This window comes from Ambystoma mexicanum, chromosome 6p (assembly GCF_040938575.1).
Source record: "Ambystoma mexicanum isolate Mex_15411 chromosome 6p, UKY_AmexF1_1, whole genome shotgun sequence".
NCBI lineage: Eukaryota > Metazoa > Chordata > Amphibia > Caudata > Ambystomatidae > Ambystoma > Ambystoma mexicanum.
In genome coordinates, this window is record NC_090935.1 from 1,162,607,138 (window position 1) to 1,162,629,129 (window position 21,992).

At 45.4% G+C, this 21,992-nt stretch overlaps 1 protein-coding gene across 7 annotated transcripts in view; it reads right to left on the reverse strand.

The window, feature by feature from the left end:
- TRPM3 (transient receptor potential cation channel subfamily M member 3) overlaps positions 1-21,992 on the reverse strand; it is a 1,922,641-nt gene that overhangs the window by 199,371 nt on the left and 1,701,278 nt on the right. For all 7 annotated transcript variants that reach the window (XM_069625801.1, XM_069625800.1, XM_069625799.1 and 4 more), the window contains one exon: positions 6,559-6,687. In XM_069625801.1, the coding sequence (XP_069481902.1) occupies positions 6,559-6,687 (129 nt within the window). The remainder of the gene's footprint in view (positions 1-6,558; positions 6,688-21,992) is intronic.

Below are 21,992 nucleotides of genomic sequence, written 5' to 3' on the forward strand. Positions count from 1 at the left end.
TGGCAGAGAATGCTTAGTCAGGACCATCAATCTAAAGAAGGTGTCGGAAACAATTGGATCATCCGCAGGAGCCAATGCAGCCCCAAAAGCTAGCACATTCCATTTGGTCTTCCAGGATAAGCAAAAGCCATCACCTAGTATGATAAGTGCAAAAGTGGTGTTGTTGGCCATAATGTAGTCTTACCAACCGCCTATGCCGTTTTACACACTTAATTCTTCCCACCGTGCATTGGGACAAGATCTGCATTGATAAAATAAAATGTATGTACAATAACTAAAGCTAGGATACCAAGGGAAATATACTTTTCAAGCAAATAAGCTAAAAGAAAGCTAGTTAATGAAGTGCTGGAAACAGTGTTTCACCAAGAACACCTGTAAAATAACCCCTACAGTGAACCTTTGTGTGCAGTGTTCTTTTCGGTTCTCTGAGGTTATTTGCTAAACAAATCAGCAACACACAAATGAGCTGATGAAGGTGAGAAAAAAGCAAACCATGTATAGATTTGTGGGGATAGATGGGACAGTTTACTGCCATCAGGAAGTGAAGAAGGGTGGGTTCAGAGCCTTGTTAAAACTTTATAAACAACTCAAAGCACAACGTCAATAAATAAAGAACAGCTGTGAATGTGAGTCCCACATAGAAGCAGTCACCACAAGGAATTTTATTAGAGGTGCTAGGCCTACAGCTTCAAGGAGTACTGAATTCACAGATGCAATGATTGAAACAGATAATGTTAAAGTCCTCTGTGGTGATTGACATTGATCGAACTACAGCCAGATTCCTCTGCAGTCTGTTTAAAAGATATCACACTTGAAAGCAGTAAACAGCACATTGTGTCACGCCACTCACCTGGAGGTCGGGGCACGTTCACTGAGTCCGGCGTGCCCTGTCATGGCGGATTTATCCACGGTTTAGGCTGGGGGGCCACGGTTACCCGCAGCCTTAATTTCATCTGAGAACCCCGTTTGTGTGGATTTGCGCATGCGCGGGCAGCCGTGTCCGGCCCTCCGCGCATGCACAGTCCACCTTGCCCTCAGAGCTACACAGGCTTGCGTTGTGGGCCTCGTTCTGGGCCTTGTCCTGGCTCTTGGCTTTCTGGCTCCCTGGCATCTCCCTCTTGGTGCCTCCTGTTGCCTTCCTGTCCTCAGGCTCTCCTGCTGGGTTCCCTCACCCTGGTTCTCCCGGACCCCTGGGGGGGGGGGGGGGTTCTTGATTCTTGGCTCCTGTGTTCTCTTGGGTTTCCAGTTGCTCCCCTGTGTTAGGCTTCCCTTCGCCTAGGTCCTCACCTGTTCGCTCATCCAGTATGGTTACTCTATTCCGGGTTGTTGTGCCTGGCCTCCAGCCTCTGCTTGGGTATTCAGCCACAGCCGACCTTCACCAGCTGTTTCTTCTAGTTCACCATCGCCTGAAGCTCCAGCAGCCTCCTGAGTTCTGGTTTCCACTTTCATCAAGGACTTTCTTTCCCTGTCAGTGCTTGCATTGTCCTGACGCCACGTTAATCAGGTAAGTGTACATTCGTGGCGTTGGGAGCTGGTTCACGTCTGACCCGGTGTTCTCACAGGAGGGTGTTGGATTGGTTTCAAGCGTCACCTATTCTTCACCTGTTACTTGGGCAGCCTGGCTACCTCACCGCGACCACCATCAGGAAGTACAGGTACGCAGTGCCCCCGGGGCACTTTCCTTAACACATTGTATGGTTCAGTACTGGGTGCTCAGACCGTGTGAAAAATGTATACAAACATAAAATATATTCCTTAAGAGGCTACTTGGATTGCCAAAGAATGCCTCTAGTGCCCTAATAGAGTTAGAGCTATGTCTCATTGACATGGGCCAAAAAATGTAGTAAAGCCCCTTTTGTATTGGATCTGTCAATGGACTGCACCGTCACTCCTAGCACAAGCTGATGGAGGTTCTTAAAGCCAAGTCCCAGAGATCTTTGAAATGGGCTAACCATGTAAAAACAGTGGCAGAAGAACCCAGACTACCGAATCTTGGGCCAAGACCACAGACTATAACAAAGAAAGCCAAAGCTCATGTTAAGGAGGCCCTTAAAGGGTTAGTTCACTCAGAAATTTTATGGTTTAAAAAGATGGACCATAATGAAAGAAATATATAAAAAATATTTTAAAAAATGTTCCTATGTAAGATTTGTGAGAAATGAGCCTGAAAGTCTGGATTCTTTTAGCACTAGGGGGCATCCATTTTGTGAAAGGAAGCAGCCTCCTCTGTTCATGTTAAGCTCTGCTCCTGCAGCACTAATCAAGCAAAAGCCCCCTACTGGAAGCGTTTGCTTATTGCTGCCGGAGAGCAAAGAATGCTGGCAGGCCTAAGCTGGAGGATATGCTTCTGGTGAGTGCTGCCTTTTGTTGGGATGGAAATTAGCCTAACCCACCCTGTGGACTCTTCCAAATACAGCGAACACCATACAAAGTGATCTAATATATAAGGGGAGAGCATTTCGCATGTCAAGCCACATATAAAGGCGTTACAGAGCTTAGATGTAGACACCCGGCACTAGGAAAGTGTCGAGCCCTGGACTCCATTTTGTATTAGGCCCCAGAGGGAGAAGCTGCAGGCTCGCGCAGATCTCAGACACACTTCACATGGTCCAATTTCTGTACAACATGATGGCTCTGCGTGAGCCTTGTTCCCAAGTAAGTCCACTTTCTCCCTCGTCCTTTCAGTGTTGCGGAATCTAGTATCTTTCGATAGAATGTACCCTGAGCGTGAGACAACACCAGGCTCTGTTCTGCTTCCATTTATCTCCACTAAACTGCCATTCAGCCCCTAACCCCCACCCAGCCAGGTCGGAGCCAGCCCCACACCACTAACTCAACCCCTGAATCGACCCCTGCACCTTTGCATCCTCTGATCAGAGCACGACCTCCAGGCCTCAATACTCATTAAGTGTCCACAAGAGATCTAAGCAGGTACGACTATATTTCTCCTTTACAGCAACACATGCCCTTTGCAACCCATAGTACCAGGGAACATAAATTTAATATCAAAACCCCAGGGGAAACCTTGAATGCGGCAACTGCGGTATCAATGAAGCTGTGAATGTGTGGGCCAGCATAACTGTATGTTATTCTCTCTGCTCCCTGGCACGATTTCCCATGCCACAAAGGTGCCTTCCACAATTAATTAATATTCTGTCGTAGTATGTTAGTTTAGATAGAAACATTGTTCTGAAAGTGTGACACGACCTTCACTTTGAAGATGAGCCCAGCTGACCCAAGTGGAGCCTGATGGATAGAGAAGAACTAACCAATCGTAGCCTGGCATCCCCTATGGAGCAGGCCGCTGTGTAGGCTCCCCACCAATCTGTGCCCCCAAGTCTGTACTGTATGTTGTGACCATTTTTCCCCTTATAAGCTGATGTTTGTATTTGAATGAGTCAGAGTGCTCTCTGGCAGCAGAGTCCTTTGCTGACATTTGTATCTTGTAAAGTTAAACCTTGTTATCCTTGCAACATTCTCTCCTGGCCTATTTCCCTAGCGGGTCGTCTTTATTCTGGAGTGTGCGTAATTGGGTATTTGCCTTTACTTTACATTCTTATTCCATTTTACCCTGCCCTCCGCAATCCTATATCCATGAAAATGCAGCTACTTTTGCTTTTAGTTTCCCAGGCTTGACCGGAAACTTAAAGCGATTGTACAAGCATTTATAAATACTAAGCCACCCACTGCAATTTGTGGGGGGCGGAGTATTCATAAATGCTGCCACTGCTACTTTCAGGGCCAGCCAAGTATTTGTAATTGCTGTGCCTTTCATTTTACATTTTCTGAGCTACCCTGGACTGGCGGAGAAGAGGCAACATAAAAAGAAAGTCAAGGCAATTATGAATATTGTGGTGGCTTCCTCTGTTCATATTAAGTTCTTTTCTCTGGCAACAGTAAGCAAATGTCCCCAGTAGGGGGCTTTTGCTTGATTAGTGCCACAAGAGCAGAGCTTAACATGAACAGAGGAGGCTGCTTAATTTCACAAAATGAATGCCCCCATGTAAAAACTTTGAAGTTCCTTTCCCACAAATGTTACATAGGAACATTTAAAAAAAATATATTTTATATATATTTTTCATCATGCGTGTCGGCTGTGCAGTTTCAGATCTCAACAAGCTCTCATTAGGTGAGATTATAACCCGTGAATTTTCATCAAGCTAGGTGGAATCTATCCACATGAGAATAATTATCACGATTAGATATGTGACCAGAACATGTGACTTGAACATATGCCGTATTTGTTTTGAGAAAGGCTCTTGTGAAGTCGAAACATGTGTAAATAGTAACAGGGCACAAGACCATTTTTTTCCTTTGCCACAATTTACTTTCAAATACAATCTCTTTGAAAAAGAAGTATAAAACAGTGTGGCGCAGTCATTGTGTGTGAAAACACCCAATAAATATTGTCTTTAAGTTTTTAAATATGTATATTGAATATAAGGCTAAACATTTTAAATTATGTGTATATTACAGGGCCTGCGTTAGTGGCCCTGTAGTTATGGTTAAGTTGCTCAACCCATAGGAAGAGCACTTCTTTCGCCCCCCCCCCTGGACAAATACTCACCATACTTTTCACATAAAGTATATGGCCCCCTCGGATTCATTCTGCAAAGTTTGGCAAGGGTTCGTCCAGGGTGGGCAGAGTTATAGGAGACGTTCCACAATTTGTGGTTTTCCTCATAGATGCAATGAAAAATACATTTTCCTCATGCCTCACTCCTACAGACCAAACCGCTGGACGGATTTTCACCAAATGTGTGCCAGGAGCAGCAGCTTGGTCCCGAAAGCAGGCTTTTGCAATCAGGGTCCGACGTGATGTCTGCTGACATCGTACGCGCCCACTGATTGGTCAATTAAAAACGTGAGGTGCGTCCTATTTCTTTAAACAAATGCCTAGTTGGATTCGTGGACAGCGTCCATAGTCCGCAGACATCACAGTCAAAACATATTAAAAACACAACATTGCACTTGTCAACTAATGAAACAATCTCTGGGGATGTGAGGGGTGATGAGGATGGGATATGGCCATAAAAAGCCAATAAACTGGTGTTTTTCATCTCTGATGTCCGCGAACAGCCCGGATGTTTGGGGCCCCTTGTGATGTTTGCGAACATCTAAGATGTTCAGGGACATCCATACATATTTCTGCATTACAGGCTTGGTAAAAAGCAGTTTTCGGATGGGTTACACTTGGTGCCTCTCAATGAAACTGCATGGAATTTTGCAATATCATGTTAGACCTGACCCTGAATGGTTCTGCAAAGTTTACTGCTGTCTTACCAAAAAGAAGGAAAATAAGAAGGGGGTTCCCAAAATATTTGAAAGGCTTATACATTTGGTGCCGTTTGATAAATCTGCACAAATGTCTGCAAAAGATTCTGCGCATTTCAAAGCACATCCCACATCCACAAATGGAATGCTCTTTGAAATGCACAAAAAATAGATTTCTATGTGCTTATTTGGAATGGCAGTGTAATTTTTGTTTTTAAGTATCAACCTCTGCTGTCGCACTTGCATTTCCATCTCTCAAGGGATGGCAATGATTTTTTATTATTTTTAACATTTCACATTGATGGTCCCTGTAAGATCCCGCCACTACGAAATGCGCTCCTAGCACCCAAATGTATGCAAGGGGGCTGTTCAGCATATCATTTGACTGTCACATAGCCCCCCTGAAATGTGCAGGTAACCTTTGTTGATAAGGTGATCTGTGCACTTCTAAAATGAACACAAATGAAAAAGAGCACCCTCTGCGCTTGTTTCATTTGCATTAATTTCTCTGTCCCTGTTGTATAATGTTGTCAGCCATCAATAATACTGAATTCTCAGATACTGTATCAGTATCCGAGAATTCAGTATTATGAAAGAGGTGTATTCGAGAGTCGAAATATAAAATACTCATATCCATACATGTTGTTCGAATTCTGATTCAAAAGTTTCGAACCACTCCGAGCCTCATCTCAAATGATTTTAATCATTTGAGCCAAGTTGAACTCCCATTGTTTAGATAGGCTTGAGTCTTTTTCAAGCAGGTTTGCACATCCCTAATTGAAACATTCATGTGATGAAATATATTGCACAGTTTGCATACCTTCCAATTTACCATAAGTGAATAGAAATAGCACCACCCATGGGAGCTCATGAGATCAGGACCCAGTGCCGTTTAGCACAAAATAGCTACACCAGTATTCAAATTCTGAGCTTGAAAGTTTGGATCATGCAAGCTAAGATGTTAGGGATCATTTGAGGTAGCAAGTTGAAAGGTTTGATATCAGTTTTTTTCTTACATTTTGTTTTACATTGATGAAGTGGTAGTTGTCACTATGATATGTAGCCCAACCTGTCTCCATTGATAGGTACAATGAAACTTATTTACGAAAAGTTACCATGCACTCAAAGTGGGTGAATGGCTTGAAACCAAACTTTAGGACAAAAATGTACAACTGTACTTCAGCGCTTCTGAAATCCCCTTTGCGGACTCTAACATCTGATGCAGTCATTCTGAGTAACCTTTCTGAACAATCAGTTTTCCTTTTGTCAAAGACAAGCAATTACCTCTCTCATCTTCTCGATCCCGAGGGTGAAAATATAAGAGATGACGATCCATTCCTGCATGGAAGGCCAGCGGTCCATCTTCACAAGCACGATGTAGTTAAACAGCATCAGGTACCCAACGTAGGCCAACTGTGTGGGGAGTAAGAGGTGTTTAGTGCACAGGAGTGTGTTCCTTTAAAACTTTGTCCTACAAATAATTCACTGTCTGAGTCTGGAAATACATCATTAATTAAGAAAACAGGCAGGGCATCAATACGAGATGGGTGGACTTTCCATCACAATACTGCCAGAGGTAATTACTACTGCCACCCGTGGCAGACAATTCAGAATTGACCACCATGCCAGTAACACAGTGAAGGTGAAAATGGATAATGTACAGTAGTGGTTTGGTTCATCCCACTACTGACTTTTTTCACAACACAGTCATTTATTACACTTTTATGCATTACATGGGTATGGTGGTGAGAGGGTGGGCATCAGAGATGCCCAGTGTTTCACCCGTTACAATGTGCCATGAACAAGTTGTTTCCCTGTACTGGAGGGAAGCACCTTCACTTCCCTTCTGTACAGTGACACAAGTATAAAAAACGTTGGGGCCATTTTCCAACTTTTACCTCCATCTCTTAGGTGGAGGTAAACATTGGGCCTCATTCCGAGTCCGGCGCTAACCAATGGCGGTAGTAGCGCCTTGGTCGGCACCGGACCCGTACCGGCACCGCCCTGGTGGAATGGGAAATTACTGCCCTATTCCGAGTTGACCAGGGCGGTAATTTCCAATTCCTCAGGGCCCTTCCCCATTCCCAAATGAGCCCCCATAGGACTCAATGGGAATGGGGAAATTGCAAATAAAGGTGACCGTACTTTACGGTCACCGTTATTGGCTAAAAAGCCCCTTTGCGCCCTCGTCCCTAACGCCTGCTAAAAGCAGGCTTTAAGGACGAGGGCGCAAAGGGAACTCGGAATGTGGCGGTAAGGGATTACCGGCACCGGTCTCGTTAACGGTGACCGGTATCCCTTACCGCCATACTCGGAATGAGGCCCATTGTCAGGTTTTTCTTTTCATTGTGAAAAACCAACTTGTATTACATCGGACGGTATTGCTTTCCAAATCGTACACAATAGGCAGTAGAATTGAAGCAGTATTTAACGGCCTTTTTTACTGGTACCACTGACTTCGTAATGAGCTCCTTAGTGTCTTAAACATTATGATGATCAGATCTGTTACTCTTCTGAGAGAGTTGCTTCTTCTCATGAAGCTCCCAGATGCGCTAAACAGACAAAGGAACTTTGGGAAGGTTCCAAAAAAGTGTGCAGCATGCAAATTGAAAAACATCAACCACGCCAGCACCACTCTATAAACATACCTAATTACCTTAACTACTCAGAGGTCCAGACAATTAGCCCTGGCCTGATGAAACACTGTTCACTTTCCAGGTAACCTCCTTCTGATGTCTCAGTAGACAGACCCCAAAATAGCTCAACCAGGTTCATTATTGTGTGGCTATTCTGACTTACAGGCGGCATGTAGGCCACAGCAGCAGACGACAACATTGGGAAGGAATTTGATGAACAGTAACAACCTACCAGACTGATGTATAATCGGCAGATGAGGAACTGGCCTCCAAATACCCTGTCCTCCATCCTGCAATACCTAGTCAATCAACTTCGGCCTGAGCCTTGTCCCACCACTCACAATGTGGAACAATAGATGGTGCAGATGCTGTGGTTGTTGTTGGAGCATGGGGACAAGCCAGCTCAGAAAGGCAGCCTTGAAAAGACAGAGTCCTCCCATAACAGCTGGAGAGACCTGGGGAAGAACAGAGCACACACACAACCCCAGTGGTCTCCCCGGCCCCCTCCAAATCACAGGCTGACCAATCCTTGAGCGGTCATCTAGCAATGATTGATGCCTAAAACACTGGCTAGCAGCAGGTACCACAGAATGGTATGAGGGGCTTTCCAGGAAGCCATATCGCCAGGGACAGCATGCTGGAGGAGGCCAGAAAGGATGTGATTGTTGCCCAGGCTGTGTGAGTAGGTAATACCACAGAAAAAAGAAAACAGACCTCCAAGGTGTAAGGACATTTTTTGCTGGATGAAGAAAAGTGGCAAGAGTTTGTAATAAAAGAAAACAAGCAAGCAAAGTCCTTTATGCATGAAATCAAAGTGCATCGTGGACTAGTAGTTCAAAAGGGGGAACGGGGAAAGTGAGGGTTCTGGGATAAACAAATCAACTCTAGCGAGGCATTCAATATTAAGAGAGGACTCCTTTTATGCTCCCAAAAGAGATCCACGCATGCGCGAGGAAATGTTTGGGTCCCCGGCTTCCTGACTCAAAAAGAAGACACTGTGCAACGGTGCATGTTGGCAGCAGGTATATGGTTCATCTGCACATGCTCAGATGCAAATGCTAATCCTCTGCACCGCATACAACGATACATGGAGATGCTGGCATGCGGTTGCCACCATTACTGCTTTATTATGTGTTTTATTATGCTACCGGTCCCATAATTTCCATGACCTTCTCTGTGCATGGACTCTTGTTCCACGGCACTTTGGTGTCGTCTTGCTGTGTCTCCGGTGAGTGTGGTTGCTGAAACCTGCCAGTGCCTTCAAGGACTTGGGCCCATACAGGGATTTCCAACCATGACAGAAGGGACCTGTTGATTGACGGTCACGGGGAGGTAGTGAGGACCGTGAGAGACTGAGACAGGGTCAACCCATCTGCAGGACTTTAAGTACTCCCACCTGGCCCCAAGGTAGGCTATCATCCAGGATATTGCCCTCATCCTTGACACCCAGATTATGGCCCACACTGGCCTCTGTGCCTCCAACCACTTTCTTGGTAGGGCAATACAACTGTGAACATATTAGGCCAATGCTTTAATGCTGCTACTGGAGTAACAAGGAGCAGTGCCTCTTTATTCGGTACAAGTTGTATGAGATGGAAAATATCACCACCTCCTCTGTGCCTTGACCATCCCACTGCAAATCATCCCAACAGTAGTAAAGCAGGCAGCATGGATTGGCCACAGCAGAACTGCTCTTGTGCCTCAATGTTGACCCTGAAAAGCATAAATAGTGGGTAAGGGATATTTTTCCGCTTAAGGGAGGGATGGGATCAAATGTCCTTGGGATTGTTAGGGTTTGGTAGAGAAGCCTGTTATAAGGATTGTGATTTCATGATAGCTTGGATTAGGAAAAATGAGGAAGGTGGAACTATGGGCGTGTATATTATTTCTTTCGTTCTTCTAAACTTTTGTGTTAGTAGTCTCTTTATACATTATTTGCCATTGACTTTTATGTGTGCCTTTGAATCCTAGAATTGGGGAAATTTGAATAAATGTGATGCATGTTTAAATAGCTTTGGAGGAATAAAAATAGCTCAAGAGGCACTTATTCATGTGTCCATGTTTTAAGGAAAGAAACATTCTAAAGAACCGAAGGTCACGCAACTAGGAAGATTTTTGTTCTGTTGATAAAAAGCGAAATTAATGAAGTACCCCATCCCCTGCGGCAGACACTATCACTATACGCACCACAACCACACACTCAAGATGATTATAATGTCAATTGCAAAAGAAATGATTCCCTTTCATGAAGGGGAGTGCACGTCCATGTGGCCTTCCATAGAAGGGAAGCGTGCCCACTAAAGTTGGGCAAAGTAGAAACGAGAATTAGGCGATTGAGTGTGAGTCACTTTCCTCCTTCTGTGGTAGGTTTCCAGATAACGGGGGCTGGGAGGGGATGGGGATAGAGGTGGGTGACTTAAATGATGATAGCCTGTGGGAGGGGAAGATGTGGCCATGAGGGTGTAGGGAGGAGTATGAGACTATGGTAGGGGTGTACAGCGAGGAGGGAGAAGGTGACGTTCAGGAAAGCAGCCATCAGCTCCCTTGGAACAAAAGCCTTCATTGCTGGATTGATCCTGCCAGCTGTAGGATCTGAAGGGATGGCTCCTCAGCGCCGGGTGCTAATAAGGTACAATTCCCCTTAAATTAGCAGCAAAAGAGCAAGAGAGAATACGAGAGAGAGACAGAGAGAGAAAGGAAAAAAGAGAGCGGAAGAGAGAGGGGCAGAGCCAGAGACAATGGGGTCGAGAGAGAGAGCGAGTGGAAGAGAGAGAAAGAAAGAAAATAAAGACACGGGGCCTCATTACGAGTTTGGCGGCACCGGCACCCGCAAATGGGCCATTAATGGTGCCAGTGCAATCACGAGTTCTGCTTGCGGGTGCTGCTCTGCACTCCTGGGCTGACCAGGCGTGCAGAGCGGCACCCGCAAGCAGAACTCGTAATGTGGTGGTATGATAACAACGGTGCTGGTAGCACTACCGGCGCCGTTGGTGCCTTACCGCCACATTCATAATGAGGCCCAATGTGAGAGAAAGAGAAAGAGAGTGAGAGGCAGAGAGAGCGCGAGAGTAAGCAATAGGCAGACAGGGAGAGGCAGGCAATGAGAAAGGTAGGAGGGGAGAGAATTGGTGGGAAGGGTCTGTGGGTGACCATGGCTTGTCCATGATTTTGACCAATGTTAACCATTGAAAAACCATATATAAGATGGTTGATGACCCTAGCTTGTAATTAAATCACTGGTATGCAAAACTTCCCTATAAATAAGCAACCTGTTGGGGAACAAGAGAAACGGTCATACACCTTACAGCCAAATGTGTGTCTTGCAAATCTGGGGAATGCACTTAATAGCACCCAGCCTGCGTAGGGCGTGGCCGAGTGCCTCCACAGTGAGGGAGTGTATCATCAATTCCTAGGACCCCTTTACCGGTAAAAGGGGAAGATACACATTGGGCTTCATTTTAAGTTTGGCAGTAGCCATGCTGGTAAAACCGGCAGGCTGCCGCCAAACTTGTGAATTATTCCGGCCCCTGGCAATGGGGGGCTCAATGGGAATGGGGAGGCCGGATGCACCGGCACCATTCAGAATGGTGTCGGTGCATCCCACATGCTCTGCTCGCGGGGGCCGTAACGCCTGCCAGGTCCGACCTGGTGGGTGAAAAGGCACCCGCAAGCAGAACTTGTAGTTTGCTGGTCCGGTAACTACGGTACCGGCAAGCTTACCGGTACCGTAGTTACCGGACCGGCAAACTTGTAATGAGGCCCATTGTCCCTGTCCCTTGACTGAGATCCCAATAAGATGTTGAGAGCAATACATAATATCCAATTACACCAAATGAATTTATTGTAGCCTTTTGAAAGGGTAGCTTTTATATAATAAATATGAACATAAAGACAAGGCAACGGTACCAGTTGCCTGAACGATAAATAATTCCCTTTTGTTGCTTTACATACTTTAACAGCTGGCCCTGGTAACAGAGGCCTGTTGGATAAATAGATAGGCATCCTTATAAAAATGAATGACATTCATATGCATATACTTTATTATTGCTATGAGTTTCATAAGTGGTGAATATGGTCCTAGGCCACTCATTCTTAACTTTATCCCCCATTCACAGTTCATATACAGATATATAAGTTCGCCTCTTTAGTTTAAGATTTACATCTTGGGGTCATTGCTCAAGTTATGCTCAATAAACTCTTCTTCATCCCTACTGGTTCCCAAACAGATTGAGGGTAACAAGCTGCCTTATGGAGCTATCCCAAGGAACCCCTGGTAGCTGCAGTCTACCACAATGACACACAATGTACACAGCAAAGAAATACACAACAACAAACAACACACAACCGTAATGCCACTTAATTGTACATACTTGGACCTGTCAATCTGGCATGGCAAATGGCTTTGTGTACAGAATACCAGACCTCTAACTTCGAGTAGTGGTGGTGAATGGAAACAGAGCGCTGTTAGGAGGAGAAACTGCCTTCCTGCCTCAACAAGAAATCAGAAGTAAACTAAATGCACCAGCGGACACACATCGTGCACTCTGGGAAATGGCACCCGTATGCTAAGCTTTCCAAACTTCCCTTCAACAGGTACCCTTAACCTCTAGAGAGCCCACACAGCAGAAATGCCTGCACACTACACGTGTTAAGGGTAGGAGGATCAATGGCTCAGTGAACCGGTAAAAAACAAAAACACTTCCATAGCTGTGTCTCTTCTCTCCTTGTAAACAAGTGACCATCCATCTCGCCAATAAATGACACAGCAATTGGCCTGCAACAAATGATCTTAACGGAGAAATACAAAGACATAGCTCTCAACCATTTGTGTCGCAAAGGCGGGTGAAAACACCCGATTTTATTTTTGGCGGGTGAGAGGCCCATTGAAATGAATGGGCGTGCAGGAGGGTTGGCGGGTGAGTCAGCTGTTTACAAGGCGGGTGACACCCGCCAAAAGTGTGTGAGTTGAGAGCTATGCAAAGATTCAGCCCTTTGCAATATGAAGGAAAGTGAAAGGTTTCTCAGGCAATTCCCACAAACTACTGAGTCACCCTACACAGTTGAGAAACCTAAAAGGCTGGCTGACAGCATACTTGCCAACCCTACCGATTTAGGCGGTAGGGTACCGCTTTTTAAGCAGTCCTACCGCCTACCGATTTTTTGACACCAAATACCTTTTTTTTACATTTTTTTTTTTTTGCCCACGCCAGCTCGGGGGAGTCTTTCAAGGGCTCCCCCGAGCTGGCGTACCAGGAGAATGCCCGGCATGCAGGCTTTTAATGTCAAAGGCACCCACGGCGGTGGGCTAAAGTGCCCCTCCGCCGCGGGTGCTTTTGGCAAAAGGCGCCATTAGTCCCCCACCACGCCAGCTTGGGGGAGTCTTTCAAGGGCTCCCCCGAGCTGGCGTACCGGGAGAATGCCCGGCATGCAGGCTTTTAATGTCAAAGGCACCCACGGCGGTGGGCTAAAGTGCCCCTCCGCCGCGGGTGCTTTTGGCAAAAGGTGCCATTAGTCCCCCACCACGCCAACTCGGGGGAGTCTTTCAAGGACTTCCCCGAATGACGTAGCGGGAGAAGGCACGGCATGCAGGCTGTTAATGTCAAAGGCACCCACGGCGGTGGGCTAAAAGCGCCCCTACGCCACGGGTGCCTTTGGCAAAAGGCGCCATTAGTCCCCCACCACGCCAGCTTGGGGGAGTCTTTCAAGGACTTCCCCGAGCTGGCGTAGCGGGAGAAGGCGTGGCATGCAGGCTGTTAATGTCAAAGGCACCCACGGCGGTGGGCTAAAAGCGCCCCTCCGCCGCAGGTGCCTTTGGCAAAAGGCGCCATTAGCCCCCCACCACGCCAACTCGGGGGAGTCTTTCAAGGACTTCCCCGAGCTGACGTAGCGGGAGAAGGCACGGCATGCAGGCTGTTAATGTCAAAGGCACCCACGGCGGTGGGCTAAAAGCGCCCCTACGCCGCGGGTGCCTTTGGCAACAGGCACCATTAGTCCCCCACCACGCCAGCTTGGGGGAGTCTTTCAAGGACTTCCCCGAGCTGGCGTAGCGGGAGAAGGCGCAGTATGCAGGCTTTTAATGTCAAAGGCACCCACGGCGGTGGGCTAAAAGCGCCCCTCCACCGCGGGTGCCTTTTGGCCAAAACGCGCCATTAGCCCCCCACCATGCCAGCTCGGGGGAGTCTTTCAAGGACTTCCCCGAGCTGGCGTAGCGGGAGAAGGCGCAGCATGCAGGCCTTTGATGTAAAAGGCGCCCACGGCGGTGGGCTAAGGGCGCCCCTCCGCTGCGAGTGCCTTTCACAAAAGGCGCCATTAGCCCCCCACCACGTCAACTCCGGTGAGTCTTTCAAGGACTCCCCCGAGCTGGCGTGATGGCAGAAGGCGTGGCAGGCGCCTCATTGTCATTGAATGCACGCGCGGCGGCGGGCTCATTCAATGACAATGGGCTGCTGACGCGCCCTATTCCTATCATTACCTCCTCGCCTGACTATTTTTGAAACTTTAAGATTCCTACAGATTTTTGGTCACAGAATGTTGGCATGTATGTGACAGCTGCGTCCGCCTCCCACAGCTTTATTCAGTGATTGATACAATGAGAATACCACTGCATCTGCCAAATGAAATGTGTAGCACAGCACCTTTATTAACGTCTGAGCAGCCGCACTCACTTATACACTGCTCTGCCGAAACACACGTAGCCCGATAAAAGTTCCATGGGGTGGGGAAACAAATCTCCATGACACTGCTCATAGAATACGCACTCGAGACTATACAGCAATAGTGACCTCTCTCTCGCCCTCTCTCCCTCTCCCTCTCACACAGGTTTTAGAAAAGTGCAACATTATACTGTGTAGAAACGAGTAATCAATGCTGCGCGTTGTCGTACTCGTTCTGCTATAGAGACTAGCCATTCTAGTATCAACATTGCATATGATCCCTGATCACGTGATCGGCACGTAACGCATATATTAACATATTGGCCGTTTTTTATGTTTACAATCAGCCTGAGGAAGTCTGTGAGGACTGGATGCGTAGCAGTCATTACTCGTTTCTACAAGGGTATGATTTTACTTGTTCATGAACATGAAAAGATGAACTTTTATCATCGATTACCTGCTTTGGTGAAATAAAGCTCACATATTTTTGCACTTTTCAGGGTTTTCTTTTCTCTCTCAGCAACTGGATGATTTGGGCCTATGTGTTTATCATTTATTTGAGAGTGGCTTGCTCTCGACCCCATAGCACCCACTGCTTTTGGAAGGGAGAGCGCTCAAGAGAGACTCAAGAGAGACTCAAGTTCTTTTTCTTTGAAGGATATATATATATATATATATATATATATATATATATATATATAAATATGTTCCCTTCACGAACAAAATTAACAGGAATAAAAACTGCTAGAATGAATATATCAGCTTGTGATCCTTCTCCCTCTTTACCAATGTTATCATGACTGTTATATTGAACCAACTGCAACAAGGGTTTATGTAATTTTCATTTGCTGCCCAGACAAACAGAAACTTTGTCATTTATGTTTTCTTTTGTATGAAATTATTCTTACACTTATTAAGAGCCACAGTTACAGTCCGTTAAAAACGGCTCTGGCCAGCAGTTAGTCTGCCCGCCTAAAGTTACCCTGTTCCTACCTCTCCACTGACATAAATGAGAGGGGAAACCACCTCAAAGAAACGGCAGCCCACTTAGCTGACGCTACTGCTGGACCGTTACCAAACTGCCTCTGATCGCAGGCTTGATTTGTGACTCCTCAGTCGTGTCACTCCCCTTTTAGCTAATCCCCCACAGGAAAGGGTAAAAAAACACACACACCAGAAAGGCCTGTACCAGTCTGACAGGAGCATGCCAGGGATCATTGGATACCTCCTCTTTATTCTCCCCACAGGGCTGCTCTCTCTTTCGTCAGCAAAAGCGCTCTCCAACCTACCCAGGCCAAAGCAAGTCCTCCCTAACACTGGGGGGCGGGGGGACTCAGACAAACGCAGGAAAAATCTCCTCAGGGGTACCTGCACCCTCCTATACCCCCCATAAACCTGTAAACACCACCATTTCACATAACGAGAAACCTGACAGTGTACCCACGAATAAAGCACACTATGCAAGAGAACTCTTAAGATTCAATGCACGAGACTAGTGCTATGAAACTTTGACAAGTCTGCACAAACATGTAATGGAGCACAGAGGGCAAATGTGAAAGATAACAATCCCCTCACACCATACAGGCATTTTACAAAGGTATAGTTCACATGTGAGATCAGCAATGTTTGCATTTTTGTTTTTTCATATACAATTCCTCTTCATTGGCTAAATCCAGAATTATATAAAGGGTTACACATAGATTGAGCTTAGGGCCCTTTAGGAATGTGCATATGTAATGGATGGGATCACACAGAATAACTCTGAATTCAGATAAACGGACCAACTCAGGAAGATGGCAAACTACTGTTTTATTAACAATTGTCTAAAACAGGGAGTTTACAATGAACATCAACGGAGTCTACGCTCAGGTTCTCTCAGCGATCTTCACAGAAATCATAGCTTTTATATAAAAAATATGTCAGAGGTGATGTCATACTACGTGGCAATAATGAAAAAACTACCAAGGGTTGGAATTGGCTTAAGGGGAACATCTAAGTATATTTTCTATAGGAACTAGGATTGTGATTGGCTGCCCACTGTCAGGTGGACTACATATGCCTACCTCTAAAACAAGTCATCTTCATAAACATTAGATACACAGTTTCTCATTGGTTTACAAACTATAATGTCCTTCGTAATATGGACCACTACAATTAGTTGGCACGCTTGTGCCAGGTCTGGAACATTCGGTACACTTAGAAGCACATAAGCCTAGACCCAGGTGCAAGGAGATGGGGCATGACACTACCTCCCCACCCAATTAGACCAGCATCTCTCATCGCTCATGCCTTCTGCCATGAAGATTGTCTTTGAACTTGGCCTTGCAAAAGTATCCTTGTCTTTAGAATACATGGGAGTGAGTGCACTCACTATCGTGTTCTGGTACTCCAAGTCCGAACTCTATTTTCATCCTTGGCTCACGTGACAGGAGACCATGATTTGGTCCATTTTGTAGGTTTTAAATGAATTAAACTTGCCACTCTTGGTGTTCTTTCTTTGCACCTTAACAAGGGATGATTCATTCTTCATACGTTCGCTCCTTTCAAGAATAGATAGCTGACCTTGGCTGCTTCAGTCTTGACTCCAGGCAAGACAACTCGCCATGCAGCTGCACGATTCAGCTTATTCTTGCTGCAACACAGTTTTCCCTTCCTGTTTAATGGATCCTGGCTTACTAAATCCATGATACCGATGTCCTGCTTCTATACGATGGCGGCTTTGCCTGTATTCTATTCACTACCTATAGCCAGCTTCTATGATGACTTAGTCTACTTGCGTTTCAGCATCTGTACAGTTATTGACCGGTTGCTTTTCTGCAGCACTTTGTGCATGTGTAATCTCCTTTTTGGCATTTAAAAGTTCACTTGATTCTTTACTTCATCATTAGTCTCTTCAGGATCTATACATCTTCTTCAGCCAGTATCTCGGAACGTTGTACATACTCTTTTGTGACGTCACTGGCTTTTTTTTTCTGCTCCTTCTCATATTCCTTCAGGGAGTTCCTCCCTCAAGTTGTCATCCATTCGGGGATATATTCAGTAAGGTTGTCTCAATGGGTATTTTTTCTCAAAAACATGCTGCGGTATTGGCACAACTGCAGGTGTCAAACATGGCACAATCTTCTTCTATGGGTTCAGCTATGAATGTGGCTGTGTTAACTTTTTTACATCTTAGAATTGTAATCGCTGGGTTAGATATCATTACCTCATAAGCTGAAACTGTTTGGGATCTCAATGTGCCCTTGGGTTTCTCTAGAATGGCAAACAGAGCATGCTCTACGTAAAGGGTCATAGAGCATCCCATGACAATACTTATGGACTTCTCAATTTCAAACGTGGCAGCTGCCAAAAATTGTTTGCAAGGGAAGTGTCCTCTCATAATTGGGTCTAAAATCCCACTGTAATTTTCCAAAGGTGTGTACATAAATGTGGTTCTTTGTGTAAGCACTGCTGTCATTACTGACCCATTTGTGTGTGAAAACAAATAAAAGTCCTTGCCATAATTGGGAATTCCTGAAACTGGGGCTGTACAAATTGCATTTTTCAATTCCTCAAATCCTTCCTCCATTTCTTTGGTCCATTCTAGTTTTGTTTTACCAACTTGTGCTTTCTTTAATGCTTGCAGATGTGGCCTTGTGTATGTACTATAATGAAACACTCAGGCTCTAACGTAATTGCACATACCCAGAAACTGTTGCATCTGTCTCACTGTGTTTGGTTTCAATGTTTTCATGATTGCCTCAGCTCTCTCAGGTGTCACTTTCCTTCTTTCATTCTAAATCAACTGACCTATGTATAACACTTCTTCTTGGCAGTACTGTCTCTTCTCCTTCTCCACCTTGTATCCTTTATCTGCTAAAATAGTCATTAATCGGATAGAGTCCTGTCTGCACTCATCCTCTCTGTTACTGCAAATCAATAGGTCCTCTACGTACTGGATCACTGCACTTTCGAGATCGATATTGCCTAGATCCATCTATAGGACTCTATCAGAGATTGATGGGGACTAACAGTACCCTTGAGGCAAACAAGTATGTTTTAGTCTCTTTTGGCGAAATGTAAATTAAGTCAAGTCTTGGGAGTACTTATGCAACGGGATTGAGAAAAACACATTTTTCAAATTGATCACTGCGAAGTATCAAGCTTCTACTGCGATACTACACAATATTGTCACCGGATTAGGAAGTAAAGGAAACTCAGCATCTACAATCTGGTTAAGAGGTCTCAAATCCTGGATACATGGATCTGGGTGATTTCTCCGCAGCTCAATAAACCGCGATGGAAATGTCTGCATGGGAAATGTAGGCAATACAAACATGTTTGTACATTTACCATGCGGAAATACATTGAAAAACCAACCAAGATCCATACAATCACACACCCACACCCCCAACACACCCCCACCGTCAGCACACTCCCACCCCCCAACTTACCTTTCATCCTGATTTGCTGTATCCCTCTGGCGCCGGTTCCCTTTCACCTCTGTGATTGGGAACCGGTGCCACAAGTTCCGTTTCTTTTTTGTTTTTCTGTTTTACTTTTAGTCGGGTCAGCTGCAGGGGTGTCCCCCGCAAACCCCGCTCACTATACTGTATACTATAGCGGGGTGTTGCGGGGGATACTCCCGCAGCCTTTATTTTTTTTGACCGACCCCACCGAAAGACCTAAACACATACCACAAAAAGTTTGACCTTTTTCGTAGTATGTGTTTTAGGTCTTTTGGTGGGATCAGTAATTTATTTTTGGTAATTTCAGCCTATTCTGGATAAAGCTCCATGACCATCCTTTAGATTTTTTAATCAGATACACAGCAGTATTACACAATAACTCTGATGGCACCAGAATACCCTGATTCATCAGTGGTGAAATAGTCTGAAATATACCTTCATCAGCTTCTCAAGGCATGGGGAACTGTTTTGCTAGGGGTAAAATTGCTCATGGCTTAAGCTTTATTTTAACCTCTATCATCCTCTTCAATAATTATATGTCATAGGGGCCTGTGGTCCATAGGGCACTCAGCACCTTTTCAAAATCCTCCTGAAAGAATTCTGGTTGCAGCTGCATTATCGCCATTCTTTGTGGGACTTCCCTTTTCTCTATCCTTATCCAGTATGTAATGCTCATGAAGAACACTACTTCGTCATCGCTTTGGTCTTCCCTGAACATATTGTCATCAGTTATGTCAGTCAGTCTGTACTCCTCCTCAAGAGCTATCACTGTTCTCCATGGTCTACCCTCATCGTCTATCCCTTCGAGCATTGCCATTTCCTTTTGTGCTATAGCTGCTTCCAACTCTATAGGAATAGTCTGTCCACCCCCATCATGCATAGGTATTTGTCGTCTAAATAAAAACTCATCAGGTATCCTCGCAATCTTTCCTAGCAGTCCAGGTAGCCATGTCAGTAAAATGCATACCCCATATAGAAACATCTCTGGATCTACTGGAACGCCTTGCAGAGCTACTTGCCCTGTGACTGCCAGTATGAACCCTCCCACGTTTAAATAGTGTATTCCTGGAGTGGAGCACACTCTTCCTTGATCAGTAAATGAAAACGTATTGTTAAGTTTCGTCATTAAATCTCTTCCTAAAATGTTAACCGGTGTTTGTCGTGAATATGACAGAGGAACGGACATGTCACATTCTCCTATGGAGACTGGTAATTTATCAGTAAAAGGAACTCAACTCGTAGCCCCAGGGAACCCATGAGCATTCATGGCAATACCTGACATTGGATTTTTTCCACTCATATATATGAATGAGTTGCTCCAGTGTCTACAAGAAAAGAAAAGGATTTGCCTCCTATCCTATCTTGGGGGGTCTTATGTCACAGATAGTACTGAACACATCAAGTCACCCTGTGAGCTGTCCTATTGTGGATACAAGCTCATCCCCGTCCCTTGTCAAATGATTTCCTCCTACCACAGTGACACCTCCTATTCTAGGTGTCAATACTTGTACTGTATTTGCATACTGCTGTGTCTGCATAGGGGCTTGTTGCGACTGCCCTTTTGGTGGATTCATTTGTGCTTGTCCCTGCTGTGGCACCTGCTGTACTTGCAGTGCTTGTGCCTGATAAGATGTGCAATCTTGGGCAAGCTCTCTCTAGTCTGTGTGCTGTATGTCAGAGGATAAGCTGCCCCCCTCTAGAAAACTGGCCATTTTGTACATTCCCTTGGCTCCCACATACGCGCACAATATGTCCTGTCATTCAACAATTCCAACATACTGGGGAACCCTTCTGTAAATCCCTCTTTGGTAATATACTCGGTGAGCACTCTGGTTCTCATTCTGTGTATTTTGAAACCCACCTTGATTATTCTGAAATCCGTCTACTCTTCCCCCATAACCCATAACTCTGCCTCGTGGCGTAAACCCAAACCCACCTTGGTCCATAGGGCACAGATTATTTACCTGTGATGTACCCATTGTTTGCTGCATTCCTATTCATTCTCCACTTGTCAATACAGCCCCTTCTATGGCAAATGTTGACAACTTCTTCTGAACTAATTTGGCTTCCTCAATCTTTCTATTCTCATCTTTCTTCTTGTTCTTCTCTTGTAATAACTGGCAATGGTGTACTATTGTGAACTGTATCTCAGCCCATGGCTTCGCTTCCATCCCCACTTGTTTTTTAATCTGCCTCTGTACTGGCACAGGTAACCCTTGACATAAAATATGATAATCGTCCGGGGAGGATAGCTCAGCGGCAACGTGCTTGCATTGGAAACAAAACGACATGAAGCAACACAGGTTCGATCCCCGGGTCCGTGCTTAGAAACCTCTGGGTATTAAGCATCACTGTTACTTCTTCACAATTCTATCACCCCTCGATGCTTTATTCAACAAACAACATTTAGACCAGCCAGACATTTTCACATTATAAACACTGTGATCACCTCTTCCCTCACTTCTATTTTTTTTTCCCTGTGCAGGGTTTGAGACATTACCGTACACGGTCCAGACCTGTGCATTTTATATTTCTCTCTACCCCCATTGGGGTTTGAAATATCTCCTTCTAATTGCCTTTGATTAGGACTCCTAAGCGGTATCTCTTCACAATATTTCCCAGCTACTCAAAATGATCACAATCCAGTCCCTATATTTGCCATATCCCTTAGTCTATTCAACATTCGTTAATCGACTCGAGTCCTTTGGTATCGACACCTCCTCCAATCCGACCACTTCGTCTTCCATCTGCAGTGCGCCCCTGGAAACCGAGCAGGGATTTCTTCAAAGGGGGTCCTGCCCACCGTCTCAGTTCTTCTTGCAAGTTTATTTCTATTCGGCCGCTCTACACAGGAAACTCTGCATTCTTACAGCTAATGGCGGAGGATGCCTGATCATCTGAAAATCTGGAGCTGAACTAGTTTGGATCTTTAAACCATATGCACTGCTACCACCTGAGCTTAGGGCCCTTTAGGAACGTGC